This window comes from Chelonoidis abingdonii, chromosome 10, assembly GCF_003597395.2.
Source record: "Chelonoidis abingdonii isolate Lonesome George chromosome 10, CheloAbing_2.0, whole genome shotgun sequence".
NCBI classification, from domain to species: Eukaryota; Metazoa; Chordata; order Testudines; family Testudinidae; genus Chelonoidis; species Chelonoidis abingdonii.
Genome location: NC_133778.1, coordinates 62677653 through 62704186, shown reverse-complemented (window position 1 = coordinate 62704186; position 26534 = coordinate 62677653). Strand labels below are relative to the sequence as shown.

Below are 26534 nucleotides of genomic sequence, written 5' to 3'. Positions count from 1 at the left end.
TTTTGTTGGCAAAAGCTGCCATTTGCTGACAAAATGAGAGATGTACACACTACAAAGCTACTTTTGAAGGTGAAACTCTGCTGTGTCTCTGACAAAACAAAACCACTTCAACAAGAAGCATAAAGCTTTTTGCAGCAAAGTTAAAGCGACAAAGCGTCAGTGTAGACACTGCTGTTCATTTTGTCAACATAACTGGCTTCCACCAGTATCCCACAGTGCGTGCAGTGACTGCTCTACTCACTGTTCTGATTTCTGCATCCATGAAGGCATACACTTCCCAGACCTTTGAAAGGGGAAGGGTATGTGACAGCTGAGCATGCTGCGCCCTTTGGGGAGCAAAGAGCAAATAATTAACATGGAATGCTCTTGTTCTCTCCTGCACTCGGAACACAGTGTCACTGCTGCTGCTGGTGGGGGTTGGGTGTGGGTCTATGACTGCTGTGCTGCTTTGACATTCCTCAGCACAGAGAATTCACAGAGCTGCGCAGGAAGCTGCTCCCAGCAGCTGAGGTGGTTGTGGGAGAACTGGGAGGGAATCACAGAACCATAGGCAGGCAGGCAGAGCGAGCTGCTTCAGGAGAGACTGCTGTGCTGAGCATAGCCAGGGGCTGACGTAGGTGGGAGGGTGTCTCCCTGTCTCAGGATAGGTTGGTCAGCCTGCTGTCTCCCCACCGCAAACACACCACTTTCCTCTCCCCCCCACCACGTCAGTTGAAAAAGCAGCTGATGATCTACTAGGATGCCCCTGGAATGATGGGATTGAGAAACCTGCATCATGATACTTTACCTTCCCCATGAGGCATTGCAAACCCTTCCCAAAGCACCCTGCAGCCAGTTGCACAGTGGGATAGCTACCACAGTGCACTGCTCTCTGTGTCAATGCAAGAGGAGTTAGTGTGGATGCACTCTGCTGACACAAGGATCTAGTGTGTACATGCAATAGCGGTTTTAATTAAAGTGGCATAACTTTTCCGACAAAACTTTGTAGTGTAGACTTGTTGTAACCGGTTGTTGTAACGAGACATAAAAGCATTGTCTCTGTTGAGCATGATCTTTGGTGTCTAGCAAAATTATGAATTTAAGCTCCTATGCTCGTCTTTTGAAAGTGTTGTATAGATTTCCTTTGAGGATAAGGACTGAGAGAGGACTTGACATGGAAGTGATCATTTGTGAAAAGTGTTCATCCACAGGTGATAGGGTTTTTTGGTCTTATGGTTTTCCGTGAGAGTTCATTAGAAAGTGTAGTGATTGTCTAGTTTCATCCACCTCGTTGTTGGGGCATTTGATGCACTGGATGAGATGCACCACATATTTTGATAGGGGTGTGTAGGGCCCATGGATCATGAAAAGTATGCTGCGGGGGGTACTTATTGTTGTAACAGTGGAGATATGGCTGCAAGTTTTGCATATGTTGCTCTGGCAAGATCTGGTGCCATTTTGAGTTGGTTTGTCCTGGTCTTTGGGGAGCTTGCTTCTGGTGGTGAAGTTGGGGGTTTATTTGAAGGTCAGAAGAGAGGGTTTCGGAAAGATTTCTTTTGTTGCATTTTTCGGAGATTCTTCCTCAAGGTGATGCATGAAGAGGTTGCATAAAAGGGAGCCATCCTAGTACCCATGGCTGTTCCATGTTTTGGAAAAGTGTGTGTTGAATGTAAGTTGGTTATGGGTATGTGAGGATGAGTTTGTGTTTGGATTGGATATCTGACTGTTTTCCATTGTTTTCTACATATTTGAGGTAGGCAGGTGATGCCTTTGTGATGATGGCTGTTGGTGTATAGCAGTGGTTCTCAAACTTTTGTACTGGTGACCTCTTTCACATAGCTACCCTCTGAGTGTGACTCTCCCCCAAATTACATGAAATACTAAAATACATGAACTGGAGGAGATGGTTCCTCATTTTTTTTTCTGAAGTCCTTTTGCAGAATATTGTCTCGTTACAACAGTCTGTAACATACTAATTCTTCTTTGTCCCATGACTGCAGAGATGTTAATTGCCCACTTTGTTTTGAAGTTCAGCATTTTTATGTTAACTCCTCATGCTTAACAATTTGTTCCACCTTTTCTTTAGATGTGACACTCTGATTACCTTTCTCAGACCTGAAGATGAATTCTGTGGATCTCAAAAGCTTATTTCTTTCATCAACAGGAATTGGTCCAATTAAAGATATTATCTGACTTAACATTGTCTTTCTTGTATCCTGGGACCAACATAGCTCCAACAACATTGCTTACAATCTTCTACCAGGCAGACTAGATGCTACATTGTATGTACAAAAGCTTACAAATGGAGAAGCCTTACTTTTAGGAATTCACCTACATTTATATCTAGTCACAATGCAGCACAAACTATGGGCACGCCATCTGATGGTACACAAACTTCAGTGTGAGACTGATCTGGTCAGCAAATTTCAATTGAAAATACAGAAAAATATTATCACTTCTGAGATACTTTGGCAATTAAAAATATGTAATATGAAAATATTTCATGTCAGTATATTACAAAATGTTAATATTTGCGATATACTAAACAACTTCACCATTTCTGGAAAAAATACTTGTCCATGCAAATCTAATACAGATCTTTTAATACACTGTTGTTTGGTAGCATTGACCAATAAACACCACATTAAAGTGTTGAAATTAACAAACAGTAAATACTGTTGTCATAGTCATGCTGCAGTGTTATTGGAACTGTGAAAAAAATGACACTTTACCACTCTTGGTACTATTGTTTCACCTTGCCTACAGGTCTTATGGCACCACTTGACAGCTGCACATTATACGTCATCTAAATATACATAAAATAAGCTTTCAAATGATTATATGCTGTGTGTGTGTGTGTGTGTGTGTGTGTGTGTGTAAAGGGTGGGTACATTAAACTCCAAAACTATGGCCCTTTTTGGTCAACTGCCTCACAGCTACAAGGAACACATACCATTGAGTAGTAACAGTGCAGAGTTGAACGCAGTAAGTTGAATATTTTTTTTTTTTTTAGTTGAGCATTATTTTTAATGGTCATTGTCGGGGTAACAACACCTAGATTCTGTGGTGATTAGTGCTGGTCTATTTAAAATAGATTGATTAATGAAGCCCAAAGTATTGCCTACTTTCAGAAACTTAAGGTTCCACTGTTCTGTCGTCTTATGTCTTTCCTTTTATTTTTAAAGGAACAAATTGTATTAAACCTTAAAAACTAACATTCCTCTGGCCTTGGACACCCAAAAGGCAATAAATAGACTTTGTGCAAATCTCTCTTTTTACCTGATGGTATCATGTAGCATGGACAGCTACCTGCAGGAGGTCCTTTGGCTGTGAATGATGGATCCCAGAAATATGGTGGTTACAGTATAGGGCCTCAAGGAGAGAGGAAAAATATGAAAGCAGTAAAAACAGGAAGGCAAGCTGTAGGGCCTTAATAGGGATATAAAGTTTTTATTACTATGCTAGGAATTAAATCTGCTGTGTGAAAAAACATCAAGGTAAAATTGATTTTACTGGAGAAAAGTTTTCTGTTCCAAAGGTTCTGTTCTAATGTAATGAACCTCAGAAACGTCTTTAGAGAACATTTTCTCTTTACCTTTCACACACACCAGATATACTGACACTTAGCTTTATCAAATTGTTTCACAGATGCTCTTCCGTTATCTATGCAAGACTTGCTGTGCATGAACAATGATTTTCCCCCTAGAGCCCATTGTCTAGTGAGATGGTATGTATACATTCTTTATTCTGTTTTCTTCTATATTACAGGTAACATTTTAACATATAATTGAGGCCCTACCAAATTCACGGTCCATTTTGGTTAATTTCATGGTCATAAGATTTTTAAAATTGTAAATTTCATGATTTCAGCTATTAAAAACCTGAAATTTCATGGCATTTTAGTTTTAGGGGTTCTAACCCATAAAGGAGGTGTGTGTGTGTGTGTGTGTGTGTGTGTGTTGGGGGGGTTTGCAAGGTTATTGTATGGAGGGTTGCCGTACTGCTACCCTTACTTTTGTGCTGCTGCTGGCGCTGCCTTCAGAGCTGGGCAGCTGGAGAGCGGCAGCTGCTGGTCTGGAGCCCAGTTCTGAAGGTAGAGCTGCTGCCAGCCGCTGCGCAGAAGTAAGGATGACATGGTATGGTATTGCCATCCTTACTTCTGCGCTGCTGCTAACAGGGCGCCGACTTCTGAGCTGGGTGCCTGGCTAACAGCTGCAGCTCTTCAGCTGCCCAGATCTGAAGGCAGTGCAGAAGTAAGGGTGGCAATACTGTGATACCCCTCCCCACCCAAAATAACCATGCGATCCCCCTGCAACTCCCTTTTGGGTCAGGCCCCTCAATTTGAGAAACACCGGTTTCCTGCGTGAAGTCTGTATAGTATTAGGGTGAAAAAGAACACACAAGACCAGATTTCATGGTCTGAGACGTGTTTTTCATGGCTGTGAATTTGATAGGGCCCTAATCATAATATGATGATTTTCAGTGATCAGATTGGATATTCGTTCAGCATTCATTGTGTCAAGATTTTAGCCTTACAAAAATAACCATCACTCAGAATTTGGAACATTTTAGCTAATTTTAAAGTAGCTAATGGTTTAAAGTAATACGAAAGTGAAAAGTTTTCAGTGTTTTAAAATCTTCAAATGACACTTAGTGGAATGTGTGCTTAAATTCAAGATGTTTAAATACATTTCAGACTGAAGTCTTTCAACTATTAGTTTCTTTCATATCAGAGCAAGACTTATATTGAATAAAATTTTAAGATGTATTTTTGTCATTCATAATTTTTTATGATGTTTGTACTACAGTTTAATAGGCACTGTGTTCCTTTTGGTTTCTTACTCCTTTCTGCAGTGAAGCAGAACTAGTGCTATTACAAGTTTCTTTGTGGCCAGAGTATGATGTTACAAACTCAGGATTGTGTCTTGGCTGCAGACTTGAGTAGAAGGAGAATGGCTTAATTTAATTCCAGATCACTTAAAGAATAGGAATGGAAAGCAGAAAGTTATTGTCAAATAAATTGCTCTTTGCACAAATGTTGGGTTTATTTACCTTCTTCTATTTTTCCTCCATAAGAATTATGGTTAAGAAACTAACAAAGTAATATAGCCTCATGCAAGCTTTTACGTTCACACTAGGAATAAATGAAAAGCACAGTGATCTCTGCCTATCTACCATTGTGGGCTGCATCCAGTACTACCTGTGTGGCCCTGAGGATGTCACATGGGCTGAAGCTCTGTGCTTATTGGGCAGCAGGTTGAGAACTCCTGATTTAGAATATAAGTAATAATATATAATATGCTCTGGTACACTAATTGTAGAAGTGGTTATATAAAGAAGAAGTTTTAATGAGTAACTTCTAAAATATTTGAAAAATGAATTGAAAATCCAGAATGCACTTTAATAGTTTGGCTTTTTTTCAGGCCTCTTAATTAGCATGGACTTATATATTTAATTGCCATTATATTACTACCGCAATACACACTAGTTAAGTAAATTGGTGACATCTGTACTCTAGCCTACCTAGGACTGACTCAAGAATATGCAATTATTTGTCACATGTAACTTACTACAAATGTTACCTTTTTTTAGGTATGGCTTACGGGAATTTGTGGTTATTGCTCCAGCAGCAAATAATGATGCAGTTCTTAGTGAATCCAAATGTAACCTTCTTCTGAGTTCAGTTTCGATTGCATTGGGGAACACTGGTTGGTAAGTGAAGTGCTAAATGATTACATGTCCAGATATCACTTTGAATATAATTTGGAAGATGCTTCATAGTAAGGAAAAATATTAAATTAATAGTAACAACATATAGTGTAGTCTGTCTGATATTGCCACAGAAAGAAACACAAAAAATTGTCTTTCAGTGGAAATGTGGCCTAACCTTAATAGCAAAGGATTCTTTCAAAGATTATTAACATTTGAATGCACTGAACCATATATATGACTTCTGTTCCATAGACTTTTTTTTGTTTTAAAATATAAAAAACCATAAGAGTAATTAATTGGTCTACAAGACATGATTTTCATAGAAATGTAGGGCTGGGAGGGACCTTGAAAGGTCATGTAGTCCAGCTGTGTATGCTGAGGCAGGACCAGGTATACCTACACCATTCCTGACAGGCATTTGTCCAACCTGTTCTTAAAAACTTCCAGTGATAGGGATTCCAGAACCTCCCTGGGTAATCTATTCTAGTATGTAACTATCCTTATCCTTAGAAGGCTTTTTCCTAATATCTAACCTAAATATCCCTTGCTATACATTAAGCTCTTGTCCTTTGTTCAGTGTACACAGACAACAATTGATCACTGTCCTCTTTTTAATAGCCATCAACATATTTGAAGACTGTTGTCAGGTTTTCCTTGTGTCGCCTTTTTCCCATAACTAAATATGCCAATTTTTTTTATAACCTTTCCTCGCAGGTCAGGTTTTCTAAACCTCTTATTTTTCTGGCTGTCCTCCAAATTCTCTCCAGTTTATCCCCATCTTTTTTAATATCTGACACCCAAAACAAGACACTATATTTCAACTGTGGCCTCACCAGTGCAGAATACAGTGGGACAGTTACGTCCCACATCCCCGATATGGCACTCCTGTTAATACATCCTAGATTGATATTAGCCTTCTTGTAACATATCATATTGTTTGCTCTTTGTTTATGATTCACTATAACCCCCAGATCCTCTTCTGCAGTACTACTGCCTAGGCAGTTATTCCCCTTTTCGTATTTGTGTATTTGATTTTTCCTTCCTAAGCATAGTACTTTATTTAATTTAATCTCGTTGATGTCAGACCAATTCTCCAATGTGTCAGTCATTTTGAATTCTAATCTTGTCTTCCAAATTACTTACAACCAATCTCAGATTTGTGTCATCTTCAGATTACATAAGTATACTCTCCACTTGATTATCCAAGTAATTAATGAAACTGAATTTTCTCAGGATTTGATATAAATTTAATAAAAAATTAGTTTATAAAATTATAAATTAGTTTGTTCACAAATCTGATGGCATAAATCTTCTAAAGCTCCTGGAAAATATTCTTACCCTTTATTAAATCTCCCCAAATCAGAACTTAAGACAAAATGTTTGGTAAAATGTTACTTATGACATTGAAGATTTGATGACATTACTACAGTTTGTTGTACATTCCACTGAACTTTGTTAGTGAAAGTTGTATTTTATGACCTCTATTTTTTAACTTAACCGTTTTTAATTTAAACCCAAGTACCAGTACGTGGTGGTGGTTTTCTTTATATCTCTGTGTAGAATTTTCTGAAATTGCTTTGAAATAATACTATTAAATACTTCTGAGGATGTTAGAACAGTGAACATTTTTTAATCTACTGCTTCAATATTTTGCAGTCAGGTAACATTGTTTGTGCAAATACATCATAAATGGCGAAGAATGTATGTTGGAGAATGTCAGGGCCCTGGAGTTCGAACTGACTTTGAAATGGTTCATCTTCGTAAAGTGCCAAATCAGTATACTCATTTATCAGGTCTATTGGACATCTTCAAATCCAAGATAGTAAGTATGTGTGTACTAGAAATCATGCCGTTTAACCAAGTGAAATGTAGGCTATTTCTTTTTAAATCAGCAATTTTTAAACAACTTAAATCATTAAAGGGGAAGAAAAAGGGCCTATGCTTTAATTGGCATTGTCTGCCTGTTTTCCTTTTAGTTTAGTTAAAAGCTCTACTGACCTTTTAAAAATAAAGAACAGTCATACTAAATTGCTAATGTGTGAGTACTGTTTTGAATAATTTTTTTCATTAATTCTTTACTTTCTAATACTATGCCAATTCTGTAGCCTCCTGAATGACACACAACCCTAAGAAGAAAAGAGTGCTGAAAATTTACTAAATACTTCACAAATATGTGGTCCCTGCCTTCAAGAAATTATGCTCTAAATTTGACACTCCATTTGTGAGGGAGAGCTTGTGGGGGAGGAGAGATGAAGGGCACCATGACAGAATAAGGTCACATGCTTACTATAGTAAGGTAGACACACATCTTGATGGGATTTTTTTAGTACCTTTCTTTCCCGCATCTCTCCTCATAGTGAGATAATGAGAGTTACTTTCTATTAGAAATTTTCCTTGAAAGTTTGATAGAAATTACTTAATCTTTTTGACTATGGTAAGAATGGGAACATATCTATTCTTCTTTTAACTCGTAAAGAAACTTTTCAGATTTTCTTTGCACTTGGATACACCAGGTCACAAGGATCTGGACTGAGACCAGTTCATTTCACATGGGCCATCAAGCACCAGTCAGTCATTAATGATTTTCGTCATTATCTTTGTGTTGGATTTGATCTAGTGACAACAGTTTAAGAGTAATTTATCCTATTACCAACCTTATTCTAGTTTAGTCCCCATTCTTGTGTGGATTTGAAATCATGTTCTACTTATTTATTGATGTCAGTTTAGCTGTCATAGAACCATATTCTTTTGATGTTATTCAGGCAGTGAGTCTCAGTGAAGTCAGTAGGATTTCTGACCTGAGTACAAGAAACATGATTTGGCCCATGTTTTAAAAGTAATGTAATATGATTCATTTTTATTTATGAATTTATACTGTCTGGCCTGTTTTTATACTGTGCGGTATATTTTTATATATTATAGGGAAAACTTGTAGTTATTTTTTTAAAGCCAAGTGACTGAAGTGGACAGTGATAAATAGCTTGCTTGGGGTTGAAACTTTAGAAGAGATTGTACTGAAACAACAATATCTCACATAATGTTGAAAACCCATTCTTCATTTTTTATTTTTGAACTCAGGACTTTAGTTTCAAATAAGTGAAGTGTAAAGAGTATTATTGTAACTCTAGTTGATTTACTTTAATTCATTTGTAGTGTTTTTTTACATTTATTTTTTAGGGATGTCCTTTAACTCCACTGCCTCCAGTTAGCATAGCTATTCGACTAACGTATGTTCTTCAAGACTGGCAACAATATTTCTGGCCCCAACAACCACCAGGTAGGAGATTCATGTGCATAGTGTCTTCAGGGAAATTTTAAATTAATTTATAGAAAACAATTAATGTAAAGAAAATGTGTGTGTGTGTGTGTGTGTGTATGTATGTATGTGTGTGTGTGTGTGTGTGTATGTATATATAGCTAAAGGAATAAATACTTGTATGTGACTTAGCAGAATATTGCAAAAGTGTAGTAGCTGTTCACTAAGAGAAGCATATGAATTTCTGTGGGTTTAAGAACAATTTTATGACCATGTTTAAATCTGATCAGTGCAGTGTCTTTTGCTCTTTTGGCTGGAAAACCACTTGGCTTCATTTTTCTCTTTGCACTTTTCCTTGCACTGCAGACTGCTGACAAAATAAGCCAACAAATAAATCCATACATATACATAAAAAATAATCAGAGGAAAACAGAGTTGCCAAATCAGACATTGTTATTGGTAGGAAGGGATGATATATTGGTGAGATAAAAATTTACTAGTAAATTTTTAGCACTAAGTTGGATTCCTTTAATCTGGCAGTATTGTAATGCTATAGAAACTTTCCTAGGCTAAGGCAGTTTTTCATATGGTTTTCATTTTGTCTGAAAAGATTTATTTATTTTTGTAGTTTTTTTTGTATTGGGTTGTTTTGGAATAAACATCCCTAAATAAAGATTTTCATTTTTATTAGCATTTTGAATAGCAAACCTAGCTCTAATATGTTGGGGAGCAATGAAACCTTCTATCTTCAAAGTCGTCTCAAATGCACAAAGTAAGCTGAACAAACTGAGAAAAATATTTTTCTCGGACTTCTTTGTTTTGGTAATCCCAAGTGTTACAGAAACCATAGGTAAAAGTTTAAGACAGAAGTTGTGACTTTAAGATGATGTGTCTGTTAATTAATATATAAACACAAATGGTACTGTGATGGCTATCATTTTTAAATTATTAGGAGATGAGAGAGCAAAACATGTTAAGGTGCTTATTTCTCACCCCCATCAGTTAGCTGTTGATTTATGCCCATGACTATTTACATCCCTTAGCATAATGGTTTTTATTATTATATCTAATGTAATGTTAGATGTTCTACTACATATTGGGGAAGCCGTGTTGCCCAGTGGATGGAGCACTAGACTGAGGCTCTTGGAAAAGACGGTTACTCACCTTTGTAACTGTTGTTCTTCGAGATGTGTTGCTCATATCCATTCCAAGTAGGTGTGCGCGCGCCGCGTGCACGTTCGTCGGAAGAATTTTCCCCTAGCAACACCCGGCGGGTCGGCGCTGGGCGCCCCTGGCGTGCAAAACCGCTACGGCACGGATATATACCCCTGCCGACCCCCGCCCGCTCCTCAGTTCCTTCTTGCCGGCTACTCCGACAGTGGGGAAGGAGGGCGGGTGTGGAATGGATATGAGCAACACATCTCGAAGAACAACAGTTACAAAGGTGAGTAACCGTCTTTTCTTCTTCGAGTGCTTGCTCATATCCATTCCAAGTAGGTGAATCCCAAGCCTTACCTAGGCGGTGGGGTCGGAGTTGGACACTGCCGAGTGCAAGACTGCCAAGCCAAGGGCTGCATCGTCTCTGGATTGCTGTACCAAGGCGTAATGGGAAGTAAAAGTGTGTACTGAAGACTACGTAGCTGCTCGGCATATCTCCTGGATAGGCACTCGAGCTAAAAATGCAGTCGACGAGGCCTGAGCCCTGGTGGAATGTGTAGTAACACGGCCTGGAGAGGCGCGAGCTAGATCATAGCAAGCCCGAATGCATGCGGTGACCCAGGAAGAAATTTTCTGGGAAGAGACGGGTTGACCTTTCATCCTGTCTGCCACGGCGACAAAGAGTTGGGGGGTCTTACGGAAAGCTCTGGTGCGGTCAATGTAGAATGCGAGCACCCTACGGACGTCCAGCAAGTGCAACTGCTGCTCTCTACGCGATGCATGGGGTTTGGGAAAGAAGACCGGGAGGAATATGTCCTGGTTGAGGTGAAAGGATGAAACCACCTTGGGAAGGAACGCCGGATGTGGGCGCAACTGCACCTTGTCCTTGTGGAAATATCGTGTAAGGCGGGTCCACCATGAGAGCCCAAAGCTCCGAAACTCTCCTAGCTGATGTAATGGCTACAAGGAACGCCGCCTTCCACAATAAATACAGAAGAGAGCAGGTTGCCAAGGGTTCGAACAGAGGGGCCATAAGTTTTGACAGAACCAAATTGAGGTCCCAGGAAGGGGCGGGGCGTCGCACCTGCGGAAAAAGACGCTCCAGCCCTTTGAGGAACCTCGAGACCATAGGGTGGGAGAAAACGGAGTAAGCTCCTTCTCCAGGATGAAAGGTCGAAATGGCAGCTAGGTGTACCCGCAAAGAGGAGAGTGCGAGACCCTGCTGCTTGAGATGCCAGAGGTATTCCAATATTATGGGAATAGGCACCTGTGCAGGTGTCGCCTGCTGCGCTTGACACCAGCAAGAGAACCGCTTCCACTTGGACAAATACGTAGCTCTAGTGGAGGGTTTTCTGCTGCCCAGGAGTACTCGTTGCACTGGGGTGGAGCAGCGTAGTTCCGAGTGACTCAACCACATAGGAGCCACGCCGTGAGGTGGAGGGATTGTAAGTCGGGATGGAGAAGCCAGCCGTGGTCCTGGGTTATTAGATCCTGATGGAGAGGCAGAGGAACCGGGTTGGCTATCAAGTGGTCCAGCAGTGTGGTGTACCAATGCTGGCAAGGCCACGCTGGAGCGATCAGAATCACTCGAGCCCTGTCCCTGCGAAGCTTTACAAGGACCTTGTGCACCAACGGAAAGGGTGGGAAGGCGTACAGCAGGGGGGTCGACCAAGACATGAGAATGGCGTCTGATATCGAGCCCGGGGCAAGACCCTGAAATGAGCAGAACCTGTGACACTTCCGGTTGCTGCGGGAGGCGAAGAGGTCTATGTGGGGAAAGCCCCACTTCTGGAAGAGCGAATGAGCTATGTCCGGTCGAAGTGACCACTCGTGGGGGAGAAATGACCTGCTGAGGTGGTCCGCTAAGGTGTTCTGGACCCCTGGGAGGAAGGATGCCACCAGGTCTATAGAGTGGGCTATACAGAATTCCCACAGTCGGATCGCCTCCTGACAAAGGGGGAGAGAGCGGGTTCCTCCCTGCTTGTTTATGTAGTGCATCGCGGTGGTGTTGTCCGTGAACACTAGAACACAACGGCCCTGCAGGTGGTGAAGAAAGGTCTGACAGGTGAGGCGGACTGCCCGTAGCTCCCGGATGTTTATGTGTAATGACAACTCCTAGGTGGACCAGAGGCCTTGCGTGCGACGACCCGCCAAGTGAGCCCCCCAGCCCAGAGATGACGCGTCCGTCGTTAGGGACGTAGACGGTTGTCTGGGGTGGAACGGCATGCCTGCACACATCAGGGAAGGGTTTTGCCACCAACGGAGGGAGCGTAAGATGCTCTGAGGAACTGTGACGATGACGTCTATGGTGTCCCTGTGCGGGCGGTAAACGGAGGCCAGCCAGATTTGAAGGGGGCGAAGGCGGAGTTTGACGTGCTTGGTGACGAAAGTACAGGCAGTCATATGGCCGAGGAGGGTGAGGCAGGCCCGGGCTGAGGTCGTCGGGAAGGCCTGCAGGCTCTCTATGGCAGTGACTATTGCCTGAAACCGGCTCAGCGGGAGGTAGGCCGCTGCGAGCGTGGAGTCCAGGACAGCTCCGATGAATTCTATTCTTTGAGTGGGCTTGAGGGTGGATTTGCCCATATTGACCATCAGGCCCAAACGCTCGAAAAGTTCCATGATGACGGCTACGTGAGCGGCGACCTGGGTCTCGGAGGTCCCGCGAATAAGCCAGATTCTCTAGGTAAGGGAAGACACACATGCGCCGACGACGGAGGAAGGCGGCCACCACTGTCATGCACTTTGTGAAGACACGTGGGGCAGTGGAAAGGCCGAAAGGAGGGACCATGAATTGGAAGTGACGATTTCGCACCATAAAACATAGGTACCATCTGTGTGGGGGATAAATAGAGATATGAAAGTACCCGTGCTTCATGTCGAGAGCAGCGAACCAGTCCCCCGGATCCAGGGATGGGATAATAGTCCCCAAGGAAACCATCCGGAACTTCAAATTCTTTAAGAAGACGTTGAGCCTGCGGAGGTCTAGGATGGGTCAAAGACCTCCTTTCAACTTGGGAATTAAGAAGTAACGGGAGTAAAACCCCCTGCCCCTGAACTCCTGTGGTACCTCCTCTATGGCTCCGATTTCGAGAAGCGTACGGATCTCCTGCCAGAGGAGATGCTCGTGAGAGGGGTCCCTGAAGAGGGAACGGGGAGGGTGGGTGGGGAGTGGGGGTGAAATAAACTGCAGATGGTAACCAACTCCACTGTACGTAGGACCAACGATCTGAGGTTAGTTGGGTCCACGCCGGAGGAAGGAGGAGAGACGGTTGGAGAACTGGATAGGATTCCGGGAAAGGACTGTGCTCTGCTCTTCGGTCGCACCTTCAAAAGTTTTGCTTTGGTCCCGAACAGTGGCTTGGCGGAACCATTATTCTGGCCCCCCTGAGAACCGGACTGTCGTCTGCGGTTCACACGACCAGCCTTCTAGTAAAAGTCCTGTCAAGGGCCGTGGTTGAGGGGTAGGGACGTTGAGGCTGGGCTCTGAAGGACCTGCGTTGGGTTGCGGAGTATGCATCCCAAGGGAACGCATTATGACACGGTTGTCCTTGAGGCTCTGAGCCTAGGGTCCGTTTTTCTCCGAGAAAAGGCCCTGGCCTTCAAATGGAAGGTCCTGAATTGTGTGTTGCAGTTCGGGGGGTAGGCCGGAAACCTGCAACCATGAAATTCTCCGCATTGCAACTCCCGACGCCACGGTCCTGGCCGCCGAATCCGCAGCGTCGAGAGAGGGCTGCAGGGAAGTCCGGGATATCTTCTTCCCTTCCTCGAGGAGGCTCTGGAACTCTGGACGGGAGTCCAGGGGGACCAGCTCTGTGAACTTGTCCATGGACTGCCAGGTGTTAAAATTGTACCTACTGAGAAGGGCCTGCTGGTTAGCTACACGCAACTATAGGCTCCCTGCGGAGTATACTTTGCATTCGGGTAGGTCCATGCGTTTAGCCCCCCGCGATTTTTGGGGTGGGGGCTTGCTGGCCATGGCGCTCCCTCTCGTTCACAGACTGGACGACCAGAGAACATGAAGGAGGATGGGTATAAAGATATTCGTACCCTTTAGATGGTACCATATATTTCCTCTCCACGCCTCTGGCCGTAGGAGTGATAGACGCCAGGGATTGCCAGATCGAGTCCGCTTTAGCCTGGATGGAGCAGATAAATGGCAGGGCTACACGAGTTGGGGCATCCGAAGAGAGTATGTCCACGACCGGGTCCTCCACCTCCGGGACTTCCTCCACCTGAAGGTTGATGCTCAACGCAACATGGCGGAAAAGGTCCTGGTGGGCTCGCAGGTCAATGGGGGGCGGGGCTGAGGTTGATGTCCCCGCTACTGCCTCGTCCGGTGAGGAGGAGGACGAGAGACCCGGGACCAGCGGTTCGAGCTGTGAGTCCTGGTCCAGAGGAGGGTCGGTTTCTGCGGTGGCCTGAGGGTCCTGTGTCGCGGCTGAAGCGTCCGTATCAGCCGGAGGACGACGACTAATGGTGGCCTCTGGTGCGCGACGGACCGACTCGGCGGACCGCGATGTCACTGTAGGATCGCCCTGGGCTCGGTGGTACGCCCAAGGCGTCCAGAAGGACCACTGTGGTGCTTGCTCCAAGCCCTGGGACTCCGGGATGGCACGGGCCTGGAGGTCCACATCTCCATAGAGAGCACTATCTGCTTGGGACAAACCAGATGGGTGTCTCGATGGCCAGGGCGGAGCAGATATTCCGTGAGATGGGTACCGGACGTCATGCCCCACCGGGGAGCGGTACCGGGAATCATACTGGTGCCGAGACGTGGACCGGGACCTGCGACCAGCGTGGTGCCGGGAGGTCGACCGGGACCGAAAGGAGCGGCGGTGTGATCGATTCCGCCGGAAACGGTGCCGGGAGCTAGATCATCGTGCTGAATACCGGTCCGGAGAATGTGATCTGGACCGGTACCGCAAGTACGACCGGTGCCGAGAGGGGGATCGGTACCGGGACTGCGAGCGGCGCCTGGATCTTGACCGGCGATAAGAGCGGGAGTGGTGCCGGGATCTCGATCGCGAGCGGTGCCTGCCTGCTGCCTCGATAGATGGTGGTCTGACCATGGCAGGCTTTCCCGCTGATGAGAGGACCCGCACCGGCGGTGCCGGAGGTTGAGGCAGGGTGGGCTCCGTAAGAGCAATCAGTTCCCTCGCTGTTGCGAAGGTCTCCGGCGTGGTGGGAACGACGAGCTCAACCGAGGCGCGTGCCGGGGAGCTGTCATGCACCGGACTCGACGGCTCTTGCCTGGCCGGAATCGGCGGTGCGGAGACTACCAGTGCTGCGGCAGTTGTTGGTGCCAGACGGCTCGGTTTGGCGTGCTCAGACTGCGGTGCCAAGGTTGGAGCCGGAGGAGTCTTAGGCTTTTTGGCCCTCGGGGAGAGGGAACGGTGCCGGGCCTGCTTCGGTGCCAGAGATGGTTGGTGGTGGGGTGTTCCGATGGTCTCCGGTGCCGATGAAGCACTTCTCCCCGGTGCGGACTGCGCGGCACTCGGTGCCGGAGCTGGAGGGGTGAGGGCCGCCTCCATCAGGAGCTGCTTCAAGCGAGAGTTCCACTCCTTTTTAGTCCACAGTTTGAAGGACTTACAGATACGGCACTTGTCCGTCAGGTGGAATTCTCCCAGGCACTTCAGGCAGCGATCATGGGGGTCTCCTGTTGGCATCAACCGGTGACAGGCCGAGCACTGTTTGAAACCGGGTGAGCCAGGCATGAGCCCGGGCCCCGGGAGGGGTGAGGAGGGGTAAACCCCAGCCCTCTAACTATATACACTAACTATACTAACAACTATCACTATTTAATAACAACTATAACTCGAACTAGAACTATAATACAAGAAGTAGAAGAACGGGTGAAAAGCTAGGGAAGTGGAGGTCAGCTAAGCCGCGCTCCACTGTTCCAACGACCGACATGGGTGGTAAGAAGGAACTGAGGAGCGGATGGGTTGGCAGGGGTATATATCCGGTGCCGTAGCGGCGCCACGTCAGGGGGCGCAAGCCGACCCGCCGGGTGTTGCTAGGGGAAAATTCTTCCGATGAACGTGCACGCGGCGCGCGCACACCTACTTGGAATGGATATGAGCAAGCACTCGAAGAAGAAACTTGAGTTCTTAGGATTCTCCTGGTATGTCTACACTGCAATTAAAAACCTGCAGCTGGCTCATGTCAGTTGACTTGCGCTCAGGCTACGGGGCTGTTTAATTGTGGTGTAGACCTCTCATTGTGTCTTGGAGCCTGTACTCTAATCCACACCCGAATGTCTGCACCACAATTAAACAACCCCTTAGCCTGAGTCAGCTGACGCAGGCCAGCCATGGTTTTTAATTGCAGTGTAGACCCTCCCAGCCCAAACCTTGGCTAACAGGTAAGAATCGGTAAACTCCAGCCCTCAAGTTCCTCACAGATCTCTCTGCACAGCCCCTATTACTGTACTTTCATAGAAGATATTAAGTGTGCTGCTCCTTTAAAGAGACAAAAACAGCATCTTGTTATCTTGACTGGAGTTAACAGTCATTTAAATTCGATCAAAGCACGGATTGGTTTAGATAAAAAGTAAAACTAGTTTAATTAAAGTATAATTAAAGTATCAAGTATAAAGGATAAAAGTAGAAGGGGTTACACAAAAGTAAAAATATGCTAATGGCTAAGACCTAACTTAACAAGCTGCAGTCTTTGGTGAGGAAACAAATCTTAAACAATGTTTCAACAGTAGCTGATTAGCTCTTAGTCAGAATCCCCACAGAGTCCAAGGTGCTGGTTTTCCTTGTTTCCTTATGTGAAGGATCACTTCGGGGTTCTCTGCCCCTGTCTTTATAGTCCAGGCTACCTTTGAAAAGTACATCTCTCCAAGTTCATTGACCAGTGTAGGCTATGTGGCCGTTCCTCCCTGTCCGTCTGTAAGGGAGGCCATGCCTCCTCACTGTTGTATACCTGTAAAGTTGAGCTCAAAGGGGAGAATTAGCTAAACCTAGTGCTCTGGTCCTCTGGCCAGGCAGAACAGTAAGGCAGTCTGAGTCTCAGGGCGGGGCCAGCAGACAGTTAGGTTCTGGCCTGCAATCAGGGCAGAGCAGCTGAACAGAATATGAGCCTCAGGCTCAGTCAAGGCAGAGCAGCAGTCTGATTGACAATGGGTAGGCTCTGGCCTGCAACCGGGCAGAGCAGTTAAGTAGTTTAGAAGCCTTAGGTAAGAGTGAGCACCAGTACAGTCTAGAGGCTCAGTCAGGATGCCTGAGGAGTGAAGGTTTCTGGCCTAAGGAGCGGGAGTATTGCCACCTCAGGAGCCTGCCCAAATCCACTGCATCACAACCCAGGACCCTAACAGTGGTGCAGTGGTCTGCCACTGGGTCAGCAGAGGTCCGGCCGCAACATGCTGACCTTGTATCAGGCTAGCTGCCAATCAGACTGTTGCCTGGTTTCCCAGAGCTGCTTCCTGCTCTCCCCCTTGGGTGTACCTGCATCTTTTGTCTCGGGGAGCTTGGTTGGCCAGTGGTCCTGGGAGCTCAGGTAGGAACCCCGACAGCTCCTCTGCAGGCTCCAGCAGCAGGCAGGATGCGTCCGTCTCCTGTGATGGCTCCAGCCCAACTGAGCTGCAGGGCCCACCTTTTGTACTTCCCCTTTCTGTCCTGCCCTGCTGCTTCCGGAGGGGCAGATGTGGTTCTCCTCGTTCAGCCCACCAGAGGGCATGTTGTGGTCCCTCCCTGTCACTCTCTGAGGGAGGCCATGCCTGCTCGCTACACCAGCTGAAGTGATCATTTTTTCCTCACTTGCTCTCCTGATGGGTTTGTTTGCCTGGCATGCAAATATGCTTGTCACTGTCTTTGGTTAAACCTTGCTCAATTTACTCGGGAGACACATTCAAGCAGGTGGAACTGCATTCCTTACTCTGGAAAAAATCTTTATCAACTATCAACTCACACTGACACGCCTAATTTAAATACATTTTAGTCACAATTCCAGCACAACTGTATAATCCTTTATAGGTTGATCGTACATACATCATGCAAGAATATTAATGGTCAGTGAGTTTAGTTTTCCAAGGACATTTTACACGACACCTTTTAGATACAGATTATTACAATAGTGAGTTGGCGTACACTGACGTGGTCGGGCCAGCTGAAGCTCACTGCTAGTTACTTGGGAAACCCCTTGCCTCCTGGCATAGGGATGCTGTTAGGATCACAATTGCCTATTTGACATTGTCAGATATTAAAGTAAGAATGCCAAGATGTTGGTGATGGCCTACCTTTTTGATTAAATCATGGTTCCATTCTTCTATTTTTTTAGAACTTAATTTCATTGTTCCACATTTTTGAGTTAAAATATCTCATTTAAGTAAGTTGTTTTTTATAATTAGGCATAAGTATCTATCTAAGGCTAAGCCTGTTGGGGACCATGAAGTCTTGCTTTTTCTTTGTACCTTTTGTTACTGTTATTGTTACTATTGCTTTAAAATATTTGACCATTCTTGATCATATTTGACCAGTCAGTTGACCAGTTATTTTTGGACCGGTCAAATGCCCAACACTACTTCCTGGTTACTTCAGGAGATCTTTTTAGTTCAGTAGAGATCATATATCTGACATGTTTTGCATTTGTAATGTGTGTAGAAGGGAAAGGTATGAGTGACCTAAGATGTCTAAGAAATGCATAATTAATACAACATATTTGCTGCTAACGTTTATCTTTTAGTTTGGTTTACATCTGTACTTAAATAGAGAAATCATGTAAGCACATTGTTATTCTAATAAAGAAGAAATCACTTAAAAATATAAATAATAAAAGTAACTTTTCCTCTTCAATTGCCTTAAAAATATACTCCACATGCTAAAAGTTATATTTGCTGAAGCATTGTGTCAGTTGTTAGTAACATATATTTTATGATATTATCTAAATTTTAACCACTTGTTCCAACAGAAAGATCATGTGCCATGTAAGTTTTATGTTTAGTAGTGTGCTATTTATTACTCTAGCAAACTATTACCGTATTTATATTATGGAAAATGTGTTGATCTGTCTTCAGATATAGATGCGCTAATTGGAGGAGAAGTTGGAGGCCTGGAATTTGGGAAATTACCATTTGGTGCTTGTGAAGATCCTGTTAGGTGAGATTAAGAGTGCAGAAAATTATGCATATTCTAAAATAGTGTAAGTGCTTCTGAGAAAAAAAATCAGAACTGTACATCTAATTATATATAGACGTTTGTTTTCCAGTGATATATCTGTGTGCTGCCATGTACTGCTAACAGAAGTCCTCAGAGTTTTAAATATTGCTTAGGAGTTAAGAGTAGTGTGTGTTGAGACTGTTTTTTATGAAGTTTATAAACAATACTAGAATATATAGAATAATGCAAAAAAGCTATATTTTAGTTTCCAAGTTTCAGGAGAGAGATTTTTTTAATACGTGGATACTTGATGTACTTGATGCAACATAATAGATTATAAACTTTTTCAGCTTTGTATTTATCACTCAAATCATAATGCTAAAATGTACCATAGCTACAGATGCTGTGCCCATATGCAAAGTGTCAGATTTAGAACTCTTAATGTTTTTTAAAAAAAAAAGTTGAGCAAACCATCTGCAAAACCGACTTTGTTATCAAAAGGACAAAGGCATTTGTAGAAGATGAGTTTTCTTGATCCATAAACAAGTGATATAAATGGCTGGGTATGTATAGTTTATATTAAATGCCTGTAGGATTTTTTTTTTTTTAAGATCCAAATTTTTGTGTGTTTTTTTTTTTTTTTTTTTTAAATTCACCCAGTCTAAACAGAATTTCTTTTAGCATGTTTAATGTTCTAGGTATGCCAAAGCAATTTGCAAATCATAATACGAAAGGGTGCAGCAACTGTGCAGACTATTAGGGTAGCTGTTGTATGTTCTGTAAGAACCAGGATTAGTTCTAACAGTGCAGCCAAACCTGTATCCATAGTGGTCCTGGATCATGAGTCCCCCAATTTGCCAGGGACTAGTTGAAATTATGCTTAATTTCCAGTGCTAGAGTTTGGATTACGAGTCTGTTGACTGGGAGTTCTCTGGTGCTAATCTGAGTTCTCTTGGGGGATCTCCATGTCTCTTCCTTAACGGTGACCCTTCTTAGCACATGTTGTAGGCTTGTGTTGAAGAGGAAACGTCCATCCACTGTGTTCGTAATTTCCTCCACGAACATATGCACCCGTTCTCAACCTGTTCCCTATTGCCCCTCCCTGCGAAGCTGCACACTTAACAAACATACGTAAAATTAAAAAAAAAAAAAAAAAATGGAAAAACTCCCCCTGCTTCCCCATTCCCTGTGGGGAGAGGAATTGGGGAAAGAACCCTATATGATGGATGTTAGTCACATTGTTTAGTGCACTACTAGAAGGCATTCAGATACTGGATGATGGGCACAGTAGACAAATCAATAGAATAGAAATAAAAAAGGTATAGTCAGTGGAAACATATCAGCTTGGCTGAGTTAAAACTATTTTTTTTGCTCCTTTGAGAAATCAACTAATTATCAATTTTACATCATCATCCCTTGTGTTAAAACATAAAAAATAAAAAATTAAGTAAAAAAAAAAACTTGAAATCAAATTTAACAAAAATGCAGTAATAATTCTGACATCAGAATACAGTATATTTAACATAATAGTAATCTCATGGATCTTATTCACTGGTTTATTGTGCTAGGCACAAAGGGGGAGATTTTGGAAGTCATAAATGGCAGTTAGCTCCCTAACTTCTATTGAATTTCAGTGGGAGCTAGGGGAGATTAACGGTCATGTATGACTTTTGAAAATCTCTTTCTGAGCTTTTAGAAATCAGTCTAGCATAATTTATACAAAGTTTTTGCTGTTTCAGTGAGCTCCATTTGGCAGCTACATGGCCTCATCTAACAGAAGGTATCATTGTGGACAACGATGTTTATTCGTAAGTATGTGTATTTGTAAATATATGAATTAATAAATGTTTAGATTTTTTTCATCCATTAACAGCTTGTATCTTTCTAGTGTCATCTAGAGTTTAAAGGTCTAACATTTTAAATTTTAATGCCTTGATGAATGTATAACTCATCTGTTATGATGTTTGTATTTCAGAACCAATCGTTTTCTTAACAGGTTTAACCTGTGAGTGCATTGGGAAAGGGCCATTACATACTGATCTCCGTATAGATAGTACATGTGCTCCTATCTGTGCGTTAATTCTTCCTTGTTTCCATTTGACTCTCTTTTATTTAAGTGGGGTGCTGGTCTAGCCTTGAGATGAAGGAATATGCCTCATAGTGAACTTGGGAAGCAAAAGGAGTTCCTTAAACCTACAGCAGTCTTTGCTGAAGAATGGGATGTCACCTCTGCTTTCTAGTCCATCTAGCAAGCATGGTCAGCAATGTGCACTGACCTGTCTTAGAAAAGAATACTAACTCTTTAAGTAATTGTTTTAACACATTTGTGGTATTTGGTTCTAAGTTTTGAAAACTTGAAGAGGAAAATATACATGGACAATTAAATCTTCTTTAAAGACAAATGTTAAACACCAAGATATATTCTGTTTAGCTTCAAATAGTACTATTTTTTTGTATTTCTCTTCCCTGACGTTTTTAGACACATGCATGAAAACAAGATCCTTGTTTTTCAGACTTCCATCTGTTGTTAATTTTTCTCAGTTAACTCATGTTGTTCTGTTTGATGTCTTGTTCTTCCCTGTAGCAATAATTATGATGTGAAAATGCAACCTATATGATGACTTCCATAACCTAGCTTGGCTGATTTCTTTGTTTATACTTTAGATCTTACTGTGCAATTCCTAAGAACATTTGATTACTTGTGGTGCAAGTAATTGCCCCCTAATACTGGTGTTGACAAAATGAAGCACTTTTTTTGTGTTTTTTTAGTGACTTGGATCCCATTCAAGCCCCACAGTGGTCTGTGAGAGTCAGAAAAGCAGATAATCTGCAGTGTTTATTAGGTAAGACATCTTTAACTTTTTTTTCTAGACGTCAAGAAGATGAAGTTTAGGGCTGAATAATGATCAGTCTCCTAATCCCCTGTGATTTTGCATTTTCTTTATAATTTTCCTTAATTCTGAGCACAACCTCTCTTGATTTTTCTTAGGGTCTGAATGGATTTCAAATTAGGCTGTCTTTCAAGCCCTTAATTCTTGGAAAACCAAAATTTCTGACGTGTGGTTTTATTAGATCTGTGCTCCCCAGACTTGACTAGTTTCTGTCTAATGTTCATGTGCTGATTTTGTTCTGTAAAGTAATATATTGTGTGTAATCTTTATCTAAGAGATGGCTTCTTCCTATGTCCATCCCTAAATATGAGATCAGGTGAGCTCACTAGGTGACAGACCCATGATTTGTAAATCTTGGAGGCATGACATTTTCATTATGGGGCTCTTAACTCTGGAACTCATTTTCCCTGTTGAGCCAACAGCCCCAGAGTTTATTGAACTTGCATGCTACAAAGCGTGAGGAGGTGGATTAACTGGATATTGGATTTCTTCTTGAAATGGTGGTTGTTAGCTTTCTAGTTGGCCTTGATTAACTCTTGTTTAAGCTTTAATTTGTAGTTTTGATCCACAAATGTGTAAAACATGGCCTAGAGATAGTAGTAGATACATTTCTCAAATTAAATGTCAAAATAATTACCACTTCTTTCCCTCCTCCAAGGACTCCTGCTATGGTAGAAAAGGACTTAGGCTATGGTTAATTTATTGTTAACAGGATCTTCACTGACTAAATATTCAGAAAATTATTTTCTTTGTAGGTGACTTTCTTACTGAATTCTTCAAACTTTGTCGTCGGAAGGAATCGACTGATGAGATTCTTGGAAGAGCTACGTTTGAAGAAGATGGAAAAGGTAGAAATCTTTCTTAATTTTTCAATGTCATAATTTGGAAGTATTGCTTTTTTTTAATTGGATCACTTTCCCATCTCTACTATCTTGTGTGTTCATCACATCAGCTAGATACATTATTTTACAGAACCTTTAGATTCTCTTGTCAGGGAGTATTACAGGCAAATGTAACGCTTTTTCCCACACCCTAGACTTTGCTTGTCTCTTAGAATATGTCTACTCTGTAGCATAAGCCTAGGTTTAGTAGAACATGAATTAACAGACACTGGGTTTGTTAAGCTAGAGTGGGGTGGCCAAACTTTTTGGCCTGAAGGCCACATCTGCATATGGAAATTGTATGGCGGGGCATGAATGCTCACAAAAAGGGGGTTGGGGTGTACGAGGGGGTGAGGGTTCTGGCTGGGGTGCAGGCTCTGTGGTGGGGCTGGATATGAGGAGTTTAGGGTGCCAGGAGGATGCTCCAGGCTGGGAGGAGAGGGTGAAGGATGCAGGCTCTGGGTGGCACTTACCTCAAGCAACTCCCAGAAGCAGTGTCATGTCCCCCCCTCTGGCTCCTGTGTGGATGCATAGCTACGCCAGGCTCTGTGCACTGGCCCGTCTGCAGGTCCCACCCTGCAGCTCCCATTGGCCACAGTTCCCAGCCAATGGGAGCTGCGGAGGTGGCAGTTGGGGTGGGCAGGATCAGCGCGTAGACCCCCTGACTGTCCCTATGCGTAGACATGCCACTGCTTCCGGGAGCCATGGCATGTATGCGCGGAGCAGTCCCCGACCCCGCTCCCTGGCTGGAGCATGGGAATGGGGCAAGCCCCAGACCCTACTCCCCCAGTGGCACCTTGAGGGCTGGATTAAATTGGCTGGCAGGCTGGCTGTGGCCTGTGGGCCGTAGTTTGCCAACCCCTGAGCTAGGATTTTAGTATCTAAACTTATTTGTAACCCCAGGTTAGAAATTGTGTCTACACTTCATTTTGCAGGCCCGAGTCCAGGCACCCACAGCCCAGACTTCCTAGCACCCTCCCAAAATGTGGTCACTCTAGTGTTTTGTTTTTGATGCGGTGTGGGAAAAGTTGAGTGTGCATCAGACTTGACTGTCCAGAAGACAAAGAAAGTCGGCCTATGGGATTGTGGCAGTGGCAAGCTGGAGCTGGTTCGCGGGAACTGGTTGTTAAAATTTAGAAGCCCTTTCAGAACCGGTTGTCCCGTGCGAGACAACCAGTTCTGAAAGGGGTTCTAAATTTAACAACCGGTAAGTTGAAGTGACCCAGGAGCGTAGCTGCGGGGGGGGGGGGGAGCGGGGAGCAGCCGCTCCCCTAGCACATTAATCCAAAAGTGACGCTTAGGCGCAACCCATGGGTGCTTCAGCTCCCGCCCCGTCCCAGTTTACCTCCGCTTCGCCTCCCTGGGCCCGAGCGCGAAGCCGCTGCTTGCTTCTCAGTCTCCAGGTTCCCACGCGAATAGCTGATTCGCGGAGGGAGTGGGGCGTGAGCTAGCCTGACCTGGTGCTTCAGGGCTGCGCCGGTGTCGCGCGGCTGTAGCGCCCCCAGCCACCGTGCAGGCAGCGTGGTAAGGGGCAGGGAGGGAGGGGAAGGGGGTTGGTTGGCTAGGCAGGGAGTTCGGGGGGATGGTCGGGTGGGGTGCGATAGGGTTGGAGTGGTCAGAGGGAGGGGAACAGGGGGGTTAAATGGGGGCAAGGGTTCCGGGGGAGCAGTAAGGAAGGAGGAGAGATTAGATGGAGTGGTGGGAGGCAGTCAGGGGCAGGGGTTCCAGGGGCGGTCAGGGGACAAGGAGAAGGGGTGGTTGGATGGGGCAGGGGTCCCGGGGGTCCGTCAGGAATGAAAGGGGTTGGATGGGGCTGCAAGGGGGCAGTCGGGACAGAGAAAGGGGGTGGATGGGGCAGGGGTCCTGGGGGGGGGCATCAAGGAATGTGGGGATTGGATGGGGCAGAGATCCTTGGGGGGGCAGGCCACAACCCCCTTGTGGGGTGAGGAGGGAACTGGTTGTTAAGATTTTGGCAGCTCATCACTGAATTGTGGGATTCTTCTAGTGGGACTTCTGGAGCACAAGTTCAATGGGGCTGTGTCTATGCTGCAAAGGAATGGGGCTTGAACTGTGTATTGTGGCTTGACTCAGGCTTGGACCAAGCCCTGGGTTAGCATGATTTGTGTGCAGATGGAAGGAGAGTTAGGCTTGAGCCTGAGTTGGAACCCTGGGCTTACATAGCAGTGTAGACATATACTTACAGGATATGGGAACCAAAGTCCTTTCTTGTATTTTGTTTTTCATCAAGGAAGTGGTGATTTCTTTAGTCCCTCTTTACTTTTTCTTTGTCCATCAGTCAAATGTGCCACTTGATCTTGGATAATCAGTGGGTTTTCACCTACATCAGTGATCTGCAACCTTTTCGTCTGGCGGGCGCGGCAGCATTTCGGCGGCGACACCTCTCTATGATGTTGCTTGTCATGGCTGGCCAGGATGCGGTCGGATTTAGATGGCCCCATGGCACCCGCGGGTACCGCATTGGGGATCGCTGACCTACATCATCTTCCTGGGCTCTTTTTAAATCTATTTTTCACTTCCTTTGTTCTCATCCAAATATCTCACTTCTATTTTAATATCTTATTTTGAGGGTAGGACAGTCTGTCTAATTTCTCTGTTGACTTGGGCACTGTAATCATTGTTCTGAATTAGGCAATCGGTGATAGCCATTAGGACTGGATTGACTGTGCTGCTATCTTCAATCTCTTAAAGAGGGAAGGGATCTGGTGGCTGCTTCGTAATCAGACTCTGCCCTATAGCTGTGTGGCTAAAAACAGTTAATTTCAAAAGTGGGACATAGATTCTGAATTATAGAGCATAGGTTAACAGGTTGGTTAGAATTGTAAATCCTAAATAAATTGAAATGATGGAATAGAACTCTGAACTTATTTTATAACAATTTCTTATTTTGTAGAGGTTGCTGATATAACCCATGCTTTGTCAAAGCTCACAGAGCCAGCACCAGTCCCAATCCATAAATTGTCTGTCACAAATATGGTTCACAGTGCAAAGAAAAAAATTCGCAAACACAGAGGTGTAGATGACTCACCATTAAATAATGAAGTCCTCAGTACTATTATGTTGGTAAGCAAACTGTCCATGCATCATATTGTGTGCATGTGTACGTTGTATGTAGGTTTTTTGTTTCATGTTTGTGGCTTATAAAATTTTAAAAATGTATGAGTTTACTGTGAGAATGATTAGTTATGACATAATGGCATTAGGTGGGAAGAGTGTCCTATCCATAACTAGAGTAATCAAACAGTGATCCCACTATCAAGTAGAGTTGCTTTTTCTGCAGACTACCTTTTTTTATTGACCGACAGCTATAACTATTTGTCTGAGATTTGACAAGCCACAAGAACTCTAGTGGAATATTCTCGTCCATTTCAAGAAAATATCCATTTCAAGTGTATCAAGGGAGAATAAATAACCTTCACTATTTGAATAACAGTGTTCCAACTCAAGAAGTTGATCACAGCATATTAGCATAACTATACCAAGAAAAAATAAGTGTGCAATGAAAAAGTGGGGAAAGTGTTAAAAACTGATGTGGTCT

General features: G+C 43.9%; 1 protein-coding gene across 4 annotated transcripts in view; it reads left to right on the top strand.

The window, feature by feature from the left end:
• Positions 1 to 26534, top strand: part of RAB3GAP1 (RAB3 GTPase activating protein catalytic subunit 1) — a 52714-nt gene that overhangs the window by 9159 nt on the left and 17021 nt on the right. For all 4 annotated transcript variants that reach the window (XR_004373974.2, XM_032782476.2, XM_032782470.2 and 1 more), the window contains 9 exons: positions 3628 to 3706; positions 5572 to 5691; positions 7348 to 7513; positions 8869 to 8968; positions 19125 to 19206; positions 20946 to 21014; positions 21976 to 22049; positions 22853 to 22945; positions 25890 to 26059. Coding sequence is in view for 3 of the 4 variants with exons in the window: in XM_032782476.2 (XP_032638367.1) it covers positions 3628 to 3706; positions 5572 to 5691; positions 7348 to 7513; positions 8869 to 8968; positions 19125 to 19206; positions 20946 to 21014; positions 21976 to 22049; positions 22853 to 22945; positions 25890 to 26059 (953 nt within the window). In the remaining variant the exon portion in view is untranslated. The remainder of the gene's footprint in view (positions 1 to 3627; positions 3707 to 5571; positions 5692 to 7347; positions 7514 to 8868; positions 8969 to 19124; positions 19207 to 20945; positions 21015 to 21975; positions 22050 to 22852; positions 22946 to 25889; positions 26060 to 26534) is intronic.